The following is a 15,772-nucleotide window of genomic DNA, read 5'->3' as shown; positions in this document are numbered from 1 at the left end:
ACACAGCATGGCATCTCTGAAATAGGGAAACACCAACTCTTAAAGGGGTGCACATTTTCACAGATGTAAAATGTATGACAAACCATCCTTATACTATGAAATCTTTAATCTAAAGCTCATAATTATTACGGTGTGTGTAACATTCCTAAAACCAATGCTGAAAAGAGTAATTATAAGTTTTAACAAAGCGGGCAGTCTAAGACACATCATTCTTAAACATTTATTCAAAGTATCTGATGACGGATGATCACTGGACAAAATATATTCAAAGCATACCTTTGCTATCAGTGGTATAACTACAGTTGTAGTTGTTCTTATTGTAGTACACTTAGAAAACAATATTCATGTGATTTAAATGGAGATAGTGCCTCAATACTCAATGTACAGTAATCTGAAAGAGACAACAGGGTGCTGTCCAACAGGATAAAATTATTGTTCAAGGAGACACGTGGAATGTTGCTACAGGATATGATGAGGTTTATCAATGCTTTACAGATAGATACACTGATTTAATGAACACCTAGGTACTGTAATGGAAAACAATACAGGCCAGTCCTGGTAATGGAATGTACATAGTATGTTAACCTCATCTTGATTATGTTATACAATGCAAGCCTGTGCAAAAAGAAAACAACTAATTGGAAAATAAACTTTGTGGAGCAGTAGTCCTGGGAGTGTGACTGGATCAGCCAGTGGCACTCCTCACAGCTTTGATTGAAGGAGTAGAACTCAAAGGAAAAGGAGTTTGTGGTTCAGTGCCATGACGACTGGGCTGAACATCGGCTCACTGGTCGACTGTTGCATGGATGACTATCGTAAGAGCGACCACTTGATCTGTTCTTTGGCAGACTGAAGGACCTGTGTAAAAAAATCCAGGGTTTGACCAAGAAGAGCACTCTTAAAACAAAACTTGAATTGTACCATCCAGATAAGAACGACTGCAGAACCAGATAAACCCTTTAAGAAAAAATTAAAAAGATCGAGTGGTGGCATCTTGTTGAGGAGGTTTAAGGAAAGATTGATGAAAATGTCCATTTGATTGTTAAAAAAATATAATAAAAAACAGGACAAAGAAGGGTGAACGACTAATGTAAATTAAGAGAAATATGCAAGATGTAATTAATCATCTTAATTCATTGAATGAAAGCTGAATCATAACCATAAAGTATGGGGATTTGGGAGAGCCATTAATCACGGCCAGAGGAGGGATGGCGGTAGCCAATCTCAGGCCTCATAAATGACAACATTAATCAAGAGGAGCTCACACATAGGCAGACTCATGAAATATCTAAGACACAGGACCCACCGTTGGCTAACTACCACCTTAACAATAATAATTGGTAATCATGTACACGGCCATGCATAGGAGACAATGCAATGTACATGCATAGAATACAATGCAATGTATGACAATGTAAAAGGTGAGTGAAAGTAGGAGTAAAGGACAACCATGCTGTAACAGTGCCCTTGTATTCTTAGGTTCTGATGTAATGACTTTTAACAGTCAATAAACTAATGGGGCTTTTAAACTTTATAGTCGAGAGAGGAGCAAGGCATGTTTTACTCACCTGGGTGACTGTCTGCTCCGTCAAAGGCACGTCATCCCCCTACAGGAACAATTGTGTTTTGTTTATAGCTGACACAACCAATATCAAAGCATGTTAAACATTTCTGAGAGTACAGAAGGGTAGAGTAGAGGAGAGGAGCTTACCCGGAGTGCCACACGGTGCACAACTTGTTGTGGGTCACTCTCAAGAATCACCCTGCAGGAGGCAGCAAAGAGTCAGACCAACAAATTGTAATGCCAGGGGGAAAATGTGGCACTAAAAAAGGTGTACATTTTTAAAAGAGATGGTTTAGCATCAAAGGTTTTAAGCCATTCAATTCTTACATACCCTCCATCTACTATTTCATCCACAGCCAGGAAGAGCCCCTCCATATTCTCCAGCAAAGCTCTCCTCTCAACATTTTTTCTACATAGAAACGAACAAATGTTCTTGTCAAGCTTAACTTTGTAGACATCAGAAAAGGATTTGTCAAAAAATAAAAGTAGAATTGATGTTTTGTAGGATTGATAACAGTTGCCAAGACGTACCTCAACATCTGACTGAGCGAATCAAAAAGGCAATTTAGAACAGCCATAAGCATAAGCTGTTGAGAATAAAAAAATGTGTTTATATCTGCTCACGCATAATGAGCACACATCATATGGAAAAAATCTTTAACAAATAACAGTGTGTCTAAAAGCTTGTGTTCACAACATATGTTTTTGGCACATAGTTTCATCTATTTTCAACCCAAACCAAACTGTCTGTAAGGTTATTAAAAACTAACTCACAATGTTTCAAGAACAACCCATTTTACAATGTATAACATTTTTGTTATATATAAAAACAAATAGTTTGTAAAATCCGAAACAAATTGGTTTACATGGACACACATTTATTTTTTTATACCAACTGTATGCCATATTGTTAATATCCCAAATAGTAAAAAATTAAAAAATCTGAATGGAGGCAACACTGTTGAACAGCTCAAAAGAGTATACATTAGCTGAGCTTAGGTCATTCTGTTGTTGAGAAATTTTCCTCAGACAGAAAATCGATGGCTCCTATATTTATTTTTTTCATATGAATATATGTATATCAGTTAAAAATTATCCTAAATTGGAACAAAAGAAACAAAGCAGCAGCAGTATGTTATGCTACTTTAACTTTAAATTGGTTAAAATGCCAATGCAAGATTACTTATGACAGCGGGCCACACACACAATTCACTTTGACATTGAGTTGGCCTGGACGTGCTTTGAAATAAAAATAAGAATATATATAATAATCATCATATTACACAGGGGTCACTATCAATGCTTTGTTTCTTTTACACCATAGTTATAGGGGACAGGATGGGATTACTAAAACTTTCTGTAGATTTATGTTTGTGGGATTGTACTCATTGCTCAATAGTTGGGTTTACAACTCTTGCTTTATAATGATTGAATACAAAATCCTGAAATTAGGCTTACCTCGTTTTCATGGGAACTTCCAATCACATAAAAGAAGAGGTCTATGTTGCTCTTGTAGACAACAGTGAGGCCCTCGAGTAATGCTATTTCACCTAAGGACAAACAAAAGTCAACCATGCATATAGTATATATAGTATATTAGACATGTACTGAGACTGGAAAACGTCTTTCATGTGGTTAACATATCTTACTGTCTGTCCTGTGTGTTTTGTTGAAAATGTTCTTCTCGAATGCCTTCTGCTCCTTCACTGTCGGGTATGTATCGTCATAATACTGTAAATGAATTTAAAGTGAGGAAGTTAATAAGTTGATATGTAAATCTGATAACACATAGCAAAGCATGCTTTATATAGTTGTTGTTTTTTAAATAAAAGATAATGCTGGTCAGTCAACATTTCCAGTCAAGTCAATAAATCCAATACAAATGACAAAACCAAAAAAGCTTTAGACTCTTTGAGCAATTTCTGACTTCCCCAGCTGTCTGTTGCACTCAAATACATCTTTTAAAAACAGATAATAGACATATAGCGTACATTTTAAAAAGATAAGATAATTTCCTGGGCATTTGCTTGTTCAGCAAATATTATTCTGTTTTACAACAAACAGTGTTTTGGAATTGACTAGGCTGCATAAATAAACTACATCAGTGTCAATAATAGTTAGTTACAGAACATGTTATCCAGTGCATTAGTGTGGCTCTTCAATGTGTTTTCAATCATTTTCAGACAACAATTGGAGGTTTGACAATGGATTTGTTGGAAATGTAAAATATAGACAATAGCCAGGCTTATCCTTTGAAATGTTTAAATTAAGTTTGAGGGTAAATGTGCTGTACAATAATCATACCTTAGCATAAAGCCTGTCTCCGTCGTTGTCCAGGATGAGAACTGCTTTGACAGTATACAGGGATGGTTCCTGTTAAAACATAAAGCACTTATCAATATCAATCACATTTTGAACAGGGTTTCAACTTCCGACAGCTTAAGGTAAATTAGATTTGAATATTTTTTGTTGCTACTCTGAATTTAATTTAATGTAAGACTAATTTTACAATTACCAAAACGTTAGAACATTTACATCAATTAAGCTACATTGGGTTGGGGGACAATTTTGCATGAAAGTCATAGGAAAAATAGTTGATACAACTCTACTCCTCATGTCTTAGCATTGCTCAGACTTTTGAAATGTTGGTTTAATACATTTTAAACCCAATTAAAGCGTTATATTGAGATAAATGAATGCAAAGCCTTTGGAGACTTTATAAGGATCAGTAACCCCGTTGAAATGAAAAGTCGATCAAATGAACTGGTAACAACAAACTGACAGGGCGGCTCTAACAACACGGGGTCGATTAAACAATCGCAAACCGACCAGATGTCACCAATGCGACGGTACGTGCAACAATAGCCTTTTCGCGAGTTCAAAGGGAAGACATGAAACTTCCACATCACCAACAAACACACACAACGCTAACTTCTGTGAAGCTAGCAGGTCAGCTAACACAGTCAACCCGTTTACGTTAGTTACGTCCAAGTCGAGTTAACTCGATATCCAAATCACCTTTTTTTCTCAGCGCTTGGAGAAACAATTGTAGACATACTGTCGCGTGAGACAGTGATAACAGAAAGCTTAAATATAAACTGTGTCAAGTAAATACATTCGCTAACATTACCAGTATGGGAGAATCCATCTTCCTTCTTGTTAGCAAACTAGCTAGTAGTAGCAAGCTAGGATATCCTACGTAATACAGCAAATTGGGCTCGCTCCCATTGGCTGACGTAGCTGCTGCGTTGTGCGTACGGGTCAAAGATCACTACACTAACAGGGCACGACCTTTCTTTATATGTCCATGGGCGCAACGCCAGGGCTGAAAATACGTTTAATTTGCTGAAAGTGAACCCATATAGATCAGCATGAAGTACACCCGGACCTACCGGTGACTTGACATTTTCTGCTACCCGTCAGATTTTGCTCCCTAGTGGTTCTGCGCATGCGCATTCCGAAAATAACAATCCTGCGTGAGCAGCCGTCAGATTCTGCTACCTTTTTTTGCTACCGAGAATTTTCTTCAAAATGTTTTTAACTGCGTAATTATGCTACACATATGTTTAAATTGTGCCTTTTGACCTGTGAGCATGTAGACACTGGCTTTGCTGCTGAATATAGAAATTAAATGATAGGCTTTTCTATGTGTTAACTTTACCAGACTCGGAGTGGAGAAAGTTTTCGCCGGTGGTGGTGGTGGGAGGGGGGTGTACATAGGTAGTGGTGTAAAATAACGTGATTCTGTAGCGGGAGCATTATTTGATAGAGACAATTGATCTCACATTATACCCTACTAAATCTATAATAACGTTATAAAGTAGCATAAAAATATACAGCTTTCAGTGTAGGCTACATGGGGTGAGTAGTGGTGTTGTAAGTAACGTGATTCAGTAGTGGGAGCATTATTTGATAGTTAATGGGTCTACAGATCAAATACGCTACCAATTACGTGAGGTAGCATTTTCTGATAGGGTAGCATAATTTGATATAGGCTATTAAACACTAACAGCATCAATATGCTCCCCATATTCCTACAGTGTAGGCTACACTGTGTGTAGGCCTACATAGGGTGAGTAGTGGTGTAAAATAACGTGATTCTGTAGTGGATGCATCGTTTGATGAGGTAATTGTCTATACGCTACCATGACGTAGGGTAGCATTTTCTGATAGGTAGCAAAATCTGACGAGGGAGCAGAAAATGTCAGAACACCGGCATGTCTTACACATTTTCCCCTTAAGTAGGCCTATGTATAGTTGCAACTTGATAGACTATAATGTCGCTCTAGGTTTTTCTCCACTTTATTTACTATGTTATCATACCCTATCTTCTGCTACAATTAATAAAGCCTAGTAACATTAAAACTATCCCATTACTGGATTCATTTATCAAACTAGTAAAATATAAAGGTGATAGGCCTATGTTTAATAATTCACACAGATCTATGTAGGCTCAGCGATGGTGGGTATAGGGACTCTTCTGCATATTTTGAGTTAGGCATGCAGGTTAATGATTGAGGGTCAGATATATATGATACGTACCTTATTCCTCCACCAAATATAGTTTTATTGTTGCAGTAGCATAATAATAACATAATCAAAAGTTCATTAAAACTATTTGAATGCATTCATTAAATTAAATAGGCCATGTTAGAATTAAAATTAGTAGCCTATTGGAGTCAAAATAGGTAGGCCTATGTGGCTTAGCCTACTGTAGCTAAAAAAAATCATCATTATGAGTAGGCTAATGATGATGTGCTGCTTGTATAGGACTGTATGGTATTGAAAACTATCTAATTTACAGGCCAGTTTAGTTTACTCGTACTCATCAACATCTTTTTTCGGGATCCTCCTACATTTAACCAACCCCAATTATCTTAGTTCCCACTTCTGGGAAGCATTTGGAAACCAAGCCTGGTGGGGATTTCCCTCTATCTAACTCCATGAATGACATCACTGGTCGGCCTCACTGTAAGTAATTTTTTCAGACTGAGTTTCAAATACTATCCTACAGGAATATGTTCAGTGTGATGCAAATGGTGGAGGCCTACAGCTTTCATAAAGGCCTAGTTGCAAAAACTGTATTGTAAAAAGATACAAACTATTTTGAAAGGAATTCCTAACAGCCCTGCGGGCAACCATGAAATGTCGCAATACTGCACCATGTTTACACAAATCAGCCACTAAGATTTCAAAAATGACCCTGGTTAACGAAGAAACAGTATGCAGCTTCAACTCGCTCCGGGTAACAGGTTAAAAAGGTTCTCAGATACTATTTTGCCATCTAATTTTAGACATCTAACACATTAATACCTTTGCGTGTAGGCTAACTGAAACTCATGATGAACCCTTCACAGTGATGATGAATATGACATGATTATTATGTCTTTGGAGTTTTTAAGTGCAGGACTTCTACTTGGAACAGAGTTGGCTATTTGTGTACTGTAGTGCTACTACTTTTACTTAACCCATTGATGACGGCTGCTGCGCGATGCCACATTGGCTCTCCTGCCTGATGCTGCGTCGCGCAGCATTATTACTTTATCTAATTTTCATGGCATTCCCAGCATAGAATGCACTGCCATTGGTTCAAATACACATGAGGTGGGTTTTCTTGATTTTTTTAAGACCACGTGACCACCCAAAAGTTGTGTGGTTTGCCGAAAATCATGTCAATCAAAAAAATTAAAAATTAAAAAATAAAACAAAATAATAAAAAAAATACGCCAGCTATGTCGGCGACAGAACAGTTAGTGGCGTTTGGTGCGCAGAATCAAGGTCTACTATAGACTACTGACGAAAATCACACAACATATTGCATCTATTTATTAACAATATTTAATAATTTTCTAATTCATCTAATTTTGACGATTTTTAGAAATATTTGTTGGTTTGTAAGCGCTAAGGGAGCATGTTTAAATAAAACCTGTGAACCTTAACTTTTAAATGTATTTTATTTCATGTTTCTATGTGCTACACAGGCTTAGATATTTAGGTTTTGGTAGACTTGACAATTCGTACTATTTTTTCAGAAAACCCTCAGGCATTAAGGACATGCATCCTAGATTGCCATAGTCATCAATGGGTTAAGTAAGGATATTCTTTCACCACTGGAGTACACAATCAAATAATACAAATACATTACAGTACATTTCAACTGCAACTAAATAGGAGAGAGATGGTGATGACAGAAAGTTAAATGATAAATCAACATTTAGGATAAATGAGCATACAAAAGGTATGCCATGCTAAATATGAAATTCCTTAAAAAATGTAGCCACTACTGTTTTCTTTTTAAATAATAGTCTAAAAATGTATGCGCTTACACTTTCCCTACTCATCAAACATGATGTAAGGAAACCATTCCTCAAGAGACTAATATATATTATGATTATTTTTATCTTTTTAAGAATGGGACATTAATCAACATGAGCACCATGAGTCCATCATGTAAAAGTGCCAGATTTAGCCATACAGGCTCATTTTCATCTGAAGTCCCTGTCTCTTATATCTCCTGTTCGAGTTCAGTTGATTTTTGCCGTAAGTTATGTCTATTGCTCACAAAGAAAACTATAAGAAAATATAGGATATTGACAACATAGCAATAGACAGAAATAATGAAGTACTGAACTTGCATGCTGCTTCCCTCTCTTCAGCTTATGCCAGTAACCACAGCAGTTAGCAGTTCCCTTCCTAAGAACCAAGTGAGACTTTTATCAGCATTTAGCAGAGCTTCCGCCAACCAACATCCTCCTTTCCTTACCTTCCCTCTCTGTGTCTGTAATACCATCCAGCCTTGATATTCAGTGTTACACACACATGTTTACAATTGCCTATGTATGTAGACAAGTCAAAGAAAGAAAAACTTATTTTTGTTTTATTTCCTTCTTTATAATTTCTATTTTCCAACACCAGTTTTATAATACATGAATGTGTGAATACAAAAAATCAAGCTGCAAATAAAACGTATCAGAAAGTACTTGAGAAATGCAATACTCTTGTTACGAAACATTTTAATCTAAGCATCTTGAGATAAGCGCAGGCCTTATTGAGACATTCAGAGGAATGATGCCGCATGTTCAGGTTCCTCATTTGATCTGTTTGAGGTTGTGATAATGTGTGACCATCATGACACTCATTTTAAGAAAACAACAATGGAAAGGTATTCTCTGAATCCCATCTCGTTCTACATCTCTGAGGACAATTGTGTGCAAGAGATTGTTTTGCGTCCTTCTCATTTGAATGTGCATCTTCAATAGTGTCCACGACACATGAAGACCAATATGTAAAATGGTATATCATCTTCATGCCATATGTGGATCAAACTCACACCCTTACAGTTGTGTAATGGTGCATATCATGATAACCAGTTTTACATATTAGTTAAATTAGAAGAAGTAAGAAATCACATTTTAACAGATAAATTATTAGCATTTCCTTCAAGATTCAGATCAAGTTGTAAAAAATAATAATACTCTATCTGCCCTCTCTATTTTCTTCCTCCTTCCCAGAAGCAGACTCCAAAAATATTCCCCTTCTGATACCACAACCCAAGGCACACATCCATTTTGTTTAGTAGTGAGGAGGTTTTTCCTCTCGTGTCTGATACATCTTGCTGGACGTTAAGACAAAACCAAAGATGCCACATTCCTCCATCTTTAACAAATGAAATGCCATGGAAACAACATGATACACAGAGGAGGTGTGGAACAAAACATGGAGAAAACACATGGTCAACATTGACACGATGGTCATTAAGGGAATTTCAGCCTAAGCCAGTCAAAAGTGGGCAGTTCCCGGCCGACATGTCTGGTTTATTTTTTAAATAGAGTTCATAGCACTGAGGTGCACAATAAGAAAAAAAGGCTGACAACCGCCCTGAGAGGTTCAGGCAAGCTGGAAAGCAGAGATGTCAAAGACTAATTGAAGCAAACAAACACAAACAGGGAACGTGGGCGTTGATCTGGGAACTGTGTCCAGATTGAAAACCACTGTGGTTGCAGTAATAACAGGTTGCTGTTTGGCATGCTGTAGCAGTGGTTGAGTCAGGGGCTGGGTGCTAGGAAGTTGGGTTGGGAAGTCCCTTCTTTGATTCCTGGTAGACATTCACCTTTCTTGACTCTGTCAGCCACCTACTTTTTCCATCTTTGAACAATGACAGAGAAAACACCAAGATTTACGTCTCAGCGCAATGGGATATTGTAACGGGCCAGACAAAACTGATGATTATTTTTGAATTTACAGTGTCCTAATGAAAATCTTTATCAAATGTTTTTGTTTATTAAAATCCCTAAAATGTATATGTGATTCCACTTAAAAATATATTTTCAATTTTAATTCAGAATTGGTTTTCTTTTTAAATAAAGTTCCACAAACCTGTTTATCTACATGCCTTGTTCTTGGATAATTAAAATCCGATTGTTAAAGACTCTGTAAGTTGCTTTATTGATTATATGTGAAGTGCAAAGGAAGCTTCTAGGAATTAGTTACATTAGTGTTTACCCACTACACAAATATCCAACCTGCCTTTACATTTATTTATCTTTTTTTATATACATTTCCTCACTTGAGAAGCCATTTGCTGTTATAAGTATCACATTAAGCTGAGGAAAGATCACCTTTTAAATGATGAATATTTTCGATAAATTATTTTGATTGGCTATGCATTTCTAAGAAAAATAAATTCCATTAAATTCAGTGTTTATTTGAATGCACGTCTTGCATTACAGCTGTTTTATTTGCAAATGACTGCAGTCTTTTTTTTCTCTTTTCATAACATGGAACCGGGGTCCCTTGTATGTAAGTGATTCTACATTTTTCAATGTGCCTTGTGTACAATTCACGAAATTGACTTACTTACTTACAAATAAGCATTTGAATGTTGTTATTTTATGAAGACTTTGCGGGTATTATTTTAAATATTCTATAGGGTTGTGACATGTTTAGCCACAAAATATGAGGCATAGTTCAGTTTGTCAATTAATGATTTCTGTTATCTTCATACACTTCATAAAATGAAATCCATCCACCATGTTGTACTCCATGTAAACAGTAGGGGGTCTTTTACGGAGCATGAACAGTCTTGAATATTTCATGTGATGCAGATTAGTTCCAAAATCATGATTGACACAGTGACAGACTGTAATCCATCACAGTGCATCAGGATAAATATGCATTTGTCTACGGAACAATGAACATGCACCATCTCTATTCTCAGTAATTGTGTGATAGCTGTTGCACAACAGAGCAGTACACATAGCTTTTGTTAATTCCCTGCTCACAATGCTTCACATCAGGGCAATGAGGGGATTTTTTTTGTGAGGGATTTTAATGGTCACTTTCTATGTAAGACACGCTCCCCTCTATTCTCCCCCTGATCCTCTCTCTCCCTCGGCGGTTGCTCTGCCAGATAGAGGAACAATGTAGTCTTTCTTACCTGTTGGAGGGTGTACATTCCATCCCTGCTAAACTAAGTCCCAATCATGCCTCCAACCCACCCCTGCTTCAACAAGGCCCTCAATGCAATGTAATGACTCCAGGTGCTCCACATCACACTCCTCGTAGCTTTCGTTTGGGAGTATTTTAAAAGGACACAGTTCTTGTAGGTTTCAGACAGGACAGAGGCACCCATCTGACTAGTTTTCAAACGCTTTCAATTGTTCTTATTTGGATGGTTTTATGTGTTGTGTCATTGCATAGTGAGAATCAAAATTGTTTTCAGGTTTGTTTTCTCCAATTTGTAAACATCTACCTAATTCAGCGTGGACTGACAGAATGATGGCCAGACTGTTGGTTTGTGGTTTGCTTTGTGGGCAAAAGGGAAATTCAGGGGTTGGGGTGCAAGTGTGCTATTAAGAATACAATAGTGTAAAAAAAAGTGGTGTGGGTGCTTTACAGGAAGATTACGTTTGTCTGCACAGAGCCATCCCATTTATGCCGGTGGCTGTGTGTGCAGCTGAGCAGAGAGAGACAGACAGTTGAATAAGCGATAGGGGCAAGTGGCCTCGTGTGTTTTGCTTTTTTTGAGATCTGTTAGTAAGTGACAATTGTGGAAGGGAACAGAAAAACTTTTTTCAAATTTTTTCTTAACACCAGGACTGAAGGCTTTCTTTTCCCTTTTTTTCTTTTTTTACTCATCACCTGTTGAAGAGGCAGGGAATGTTGTTCAGGTATGTTCATTCAAATCTGCCTCCTACTAATTTGTCAGATCTTTCCTTTTTATATTGCAATGAAGTTTGTATCGCAGATTGTATTTAAGTAGATGTAAAAGTAAACTAGGAAATTAGGACATAGGACATTGCTAAAACTTCCAGCTTCATTCAAGTTATAAAGAATACAGTATAAACAATATTATAGATTTCCTTTGTACGTTAACAAGTAGAGTCTCACAAATGAGATTTCATTAGAACATCATGCCAACTTTATTTATTTGACTTACAGTTTTGTCATCTTTGGTTTACTGACTGAACCAGTGAATAAAGTTGAGTGTCGACAGTGAATTATGTTTCTTTACGGTTAAGGAAACAGCCCTAACACAACAGCGGTTATGGAAGGATATAATAGTGTTAACCCCATTTGAGAAACCTTAATCATCCCAACATAATTCACGTATGGCGGGCAATAGCATATAGCCTCACACAGACAAATGGAATTATAAGACACTATTACAAATGTAATACACACAGTTCATTTTGAAAGTCAATGTGAAGATATTAGACGTAATAAAAATCTTAAAATGAAAAAGAGGAAACACAATTGATAACAACAGACATAAAATATGTTTCATATTGAATTATGTAACATTTTGCAAACACCTCAGGGTGACACAGAAAGCCTTATTTTTAGATGTATTTAATTCTACTTTAAAATGTTTAAATAATTAAGATAACTTTACTTTATCCACCTACTATAGGTCATATCACAACAAGAAAGCAGTTTTATGCGTTATAGTGAAGAAGTTTCAGGCTGCCACTTGACATACATTTTTTGCATTTATTGTTGATGGACTCCAGCTTGTTCAAAAAAAATTTATTAAATCAACACAGGCTTATGAATGACATATTCTTTGAAGGGACTGTTCCACGTAGAGGGTAAGAATGTGTGCAAATGTGCAGTATATTGCCGAACACGTATGTAGAAACATATTTGTTGTTGTATGAGCCATTGTTTCATTTGTGTATTGAAAACTTTTACAGAGCCTTTTAATGAAAAAAGTTCCAGATGTAAAGCTAAAAAAATAATGCTTACAGTCACAGCTTAGCCAAAAGAGTTATTAAGATTTCTGCTGTCATAGCCTTGCACCAAATTTTCCATTACAGACATCAGGCCTCAGTCTGTCTTGTAGAGCATGCTGTTTTCCCGCAGATTGTCTTATCAGGGGTCGGCATAGCTGCACCCCGTGGCAGCTGATGGGAGGAGTCAACTCAACTGAACCTTTGTTTGTTCCAAAAGAGCATACATAGCACCCAGATAGTTATTTAGCACTGACAGGTCCACAGCTAATGTACCATATGTATAAGCAATATTAAAGGCCTGGTATGACTTGACGGTTCACAGATACTTAGGCTGAGTAAAAGTGTTGTCTCTATTTCATCTTAATGGTGTATCAAAGTTTAAAAGGTGAGGCAGGTGCTAACTTGCAGCTCTGTATCCCCATCAGGTTGAAGACTCTGTCCTGAATGTGTTCAACGGCCAATTATGTTCTCCCACTGAGGAGGACCAGTGAGGTAGGTAGCCTATATCTAAGAACTTGAAAAACAGGCACAACAATACATTACCAACCCTAAAACGCACTTTTAAATGAGTTGTTTTAGTTAATTCATTAACGACTTTTTTAATTTTCTATTACAAGCTATTAACCAATCCCGGAAGGCTGTGTAGGGGATTGTCCATGTCAACTAATTTCCCTGGAGCCAGGTCTCATGGAGCTCCTCAGGACACCGAGATGGATGTGGCTTGGCAGGAGCTGATGGCCATCACAGAGCTGCAGGTAACTACTATAACACTGACACACAGAGAGCACTGTAAAAAAAACAATTTGTATTGCAAAGTGGTATATTATGATTTGCCTTCTCCCAGATATGCTCCTTTCTTTAACACATGCATGCTGACGCTCCCTAAACTGTTCAAACTAACCAAGACCTCTAGCAACCTCAGCGGATATGAATAGGCAATTTTATCCATGGTTTTTAAGATGTCAAAATGGTCCAGTCTGCCTTCCCTTTAACCAATAGTCCCTTGCAATCAATGCTTCTCCCTTTATAGTCTTATTTCTGTGCATTTTGATTAGTCTTAGTTTGATTATTTTTCTTTTACTGTTGCTCTTTTGTTTTGGAAGCACCTTGAGATTTCGTTGTATTTTAAATTAGGCTATATAAATTACATTGATATTATTAGTAGTATGAATCAACAGGTAATCTGTGGTTGGTAAATTAAATATTTATTTGGAATTGCTCAATATTTTTTGTATCATTCAAGTGGAATATATACATATTTTTTTTTATACATTTACATCTGATGCTAACTGTTAAATAGCACAGTCAGCTGAGGAAGGCAACAATGGCACATTTGAGTAATGGCAGGATGAAGAGATTGTGAGGGGGCAAGTGCTGTATGTTGCTAGCGGCCCCCCTGCACCGCACAATAGCCATCTGTTTCCAGGTGAAACCCGATCACATCTGAGACCCCTTCATAGGCTATGGGTGGCATGCTGAAGTGGGGGAAAACTGTCCTGTAGGGAGCCAGTTGAATTGTGAAAATACACTTTTCCGGTAATTAAGTCAGTCTTGTAATTAAGTTTAGTAAATATAGTCATTGCCTCCATCACTATATTACTGTTGATGTGACATGAATATGTCATAACTGGGCAAACTGTTTTTTTGTAACCACAGTTTGAAGACCCCGGCGAAGGCTCCTATGAAACAACACAGTACCAAAGCATGGAGCCCATGGTCCCCATGGGAGGGTACGGGATGGCTCAGTCCCATTCGGAGCCACCCCCTGCTGCTTGTGAACTTAGCACTGTTGACACTTATGGTGGATGTTACTCTGACGAGGTGCCCGTCTGTCGACTAGGTGGCAACGCAGAGGCAATGTACGGCCACCCTGGATCTCAGCACAATCAGAGGGTGCTCCCTGTCTCTTCTCACACACAACCCACACTCATGGTTCCAAGGGAACCGGCGATGAACATGTCAGGACCCAGTCAAGGGCACAGGAGGGCCAACGCCTGTCTCTCTCATGGTCAGCACATGCTGTGGACTGCTCAGGGAGACATTTCACACGCTCGCTCAGGTGATGATCTGGAGTCGGATTCAGGTCTGTCTCTTGGTTCTAGTCCACCTTTGGCATCCCCAGATAATCCAGTCGGTGGTGCACCTGGTTACCAGAGTGCAGATGTATGCATGGCATACAGTGATGGTGAACCAGACAGCATGAGTGAGCACGCCAGCGGAGCACACATCAATTACTCAAACTACCACAATCAAGCACGCTCATATTTACACTCAGGTGCAAATCAATCTTATTTTTCAACCCAGCCCATTTTATCTCATGCACAGCACAATGCTCTGACTCCCTGGTCAGTAAAACAGCAAGGTCAGACCAATGCCCTGAGCAACATGTACAATACCTCTGGAGTGTCCAGCAGAGGGAGCTCACAGCATAACACATATACCAAACCACAAGGAAGTGTCTCCACTGCTGCTTCTTTGAGCAGAGATGAGAGGCGGGCCATGGCTTTGAAGATCCCCTTCCCCATGGATAAGATCATCAATCTGCCCGTGGATGACTTCAATGAGCTCCTGACACAGTATACTCTGACCGATACTCAACTAGCACTGGTCAGGGACATAAGACGGCGGGGGAAGAACAAGGTGGCAGCTCAGAACTGCAGGAAAAGGAAGCTTGATGGCATAGTTCACCTTGACAGAGAACTGAACCAACTACAGGCCCAAAGAGAGCACCTGTCACAGGAAAGGCTTGAGTTTAAGCGCAATTTGGCTTTTATCAAATGTCGCCTGGCAGAACTCTACTCAGAAGTATTTTCTCACTTAAGAGATGAAGATGGACATCCATACTCAATAGACGAATATTCCCTACAACAGACACCTGATGGTAAAACCTATTTGGTACCTCACACAACTATGCACGATAGAGAGCAAAGCTAAAGCACCACGGATATTCTCATGTCACACAAGGTTTACTTTC

General features: G+C 38.1%; 2 protein-coding genes across 2 annotated transcripts; one reads left to right on the top strand and one right to left on the bottom strand.

Annotated features, from left to right (window-relative positions):
* Positions 1–206: 206 nt before the first annotated feature.
* On the bottom strand, positions 207–4,981 carry copz1 (COPI coat complex subunit zeta 1). The gene is made up of 9 exons (XM_080030842.1): positions 4,695–4,981; positions 3,869–3,937; positions 3,214–3,295; positions 3,023–3,114; positions 2,096–2,151; positions 1,896–1,973; positions 1,712–1,763; positions 1,569–1,607; positions 207–858 (listed from the first exon to the last, which is right to left on the bottom strand). The coding sequence occupies exons 1-9, from the start codon at positions 4,710–4,712 to the stop codon at positions 811–813; spliced, it is 534 nt and encodes a 177-aa protein (XP_079886968.1). The 5' UTR covers positions 4,713–4,981; the 3' UTR covers positions 207–810.
* Positions 4,982–11,557: 6,576 nt separating this feature from the next.
* Positions 11,558–15,739, top strand: nfe2 (nuclear factor, erythroid 2). Its single transcript, XM_080030389.1, has 4 exons — positions 11,558–11,733; positions 13,224–13,290; positions 13,416–13,553; positions 14,455–15,739. Exons 2-4 carry the CDS (start codon positions 13,243–13,245, stop codon positions 15,730–15,732), a joined length of 1,464 nt encoding a protein of 487 aa, XP_079886515.1. The 5' UTR covers positions 11,558–11,733; positions 13,224–13,242; the 3' UTR covers positions 15,733–15,739.
* Positions 15,740–15,772: the final 33 nt, after the last annotated feature.

This window comes from Ammodytes marinus (assembly GCF_949987685.1).
Source record: "Ammodytes marinus genome assembly, chromosome: 7".
Lineage (NCBI taxonomy): Eukaryota > Metazoa > Chordata > Actinopteri > Uranoscopiformes > Ammodytidae > Ammodytes > Ammodytes marinus.
Note: the sequence above shows the minus strand (reverse complement) of the source record. Positions and strands in the feature narration are given on the sequence as shown.

Coding starts and splice junctions, on each gene's coding strand:
- copz1 (XM_080030842.1), bottom strand. Junction 3,296..3,868: donor GAGACAGGCTTTATGCTAAG/GTATGATTATTG, acceptor ATTCATTTACAG/TATTATGACGATACATACCC. Junction 859..1,568: donor CGGAGCAGACAGTCACCCAG/GTGAGTAAAACA, acceptor TTTTTTACACAG/GTCCTTCAGTCTGCCAAAGA.
- nfe2 (XM_080030389.1), top strand. CDS start 13,243: ATGTGTTCAACGGCCAATTATGTTCTCCCACTGAGGAGGACCAGTGAG. Junction 13,291..13,415: donor CACTGAGGAGGACCAGTGAG/GTAGGTAGCCTA, acceptor TTCTATTACAAG/CTATTAACCAATCCCGGAAG. Junction 13,554..14,454: donor TGGCCATCACAGAGCTGCAG/GTAACTACTATA, acceptor TTGTAACCACAG/TTTGAAGACCCCGGCGAAGG.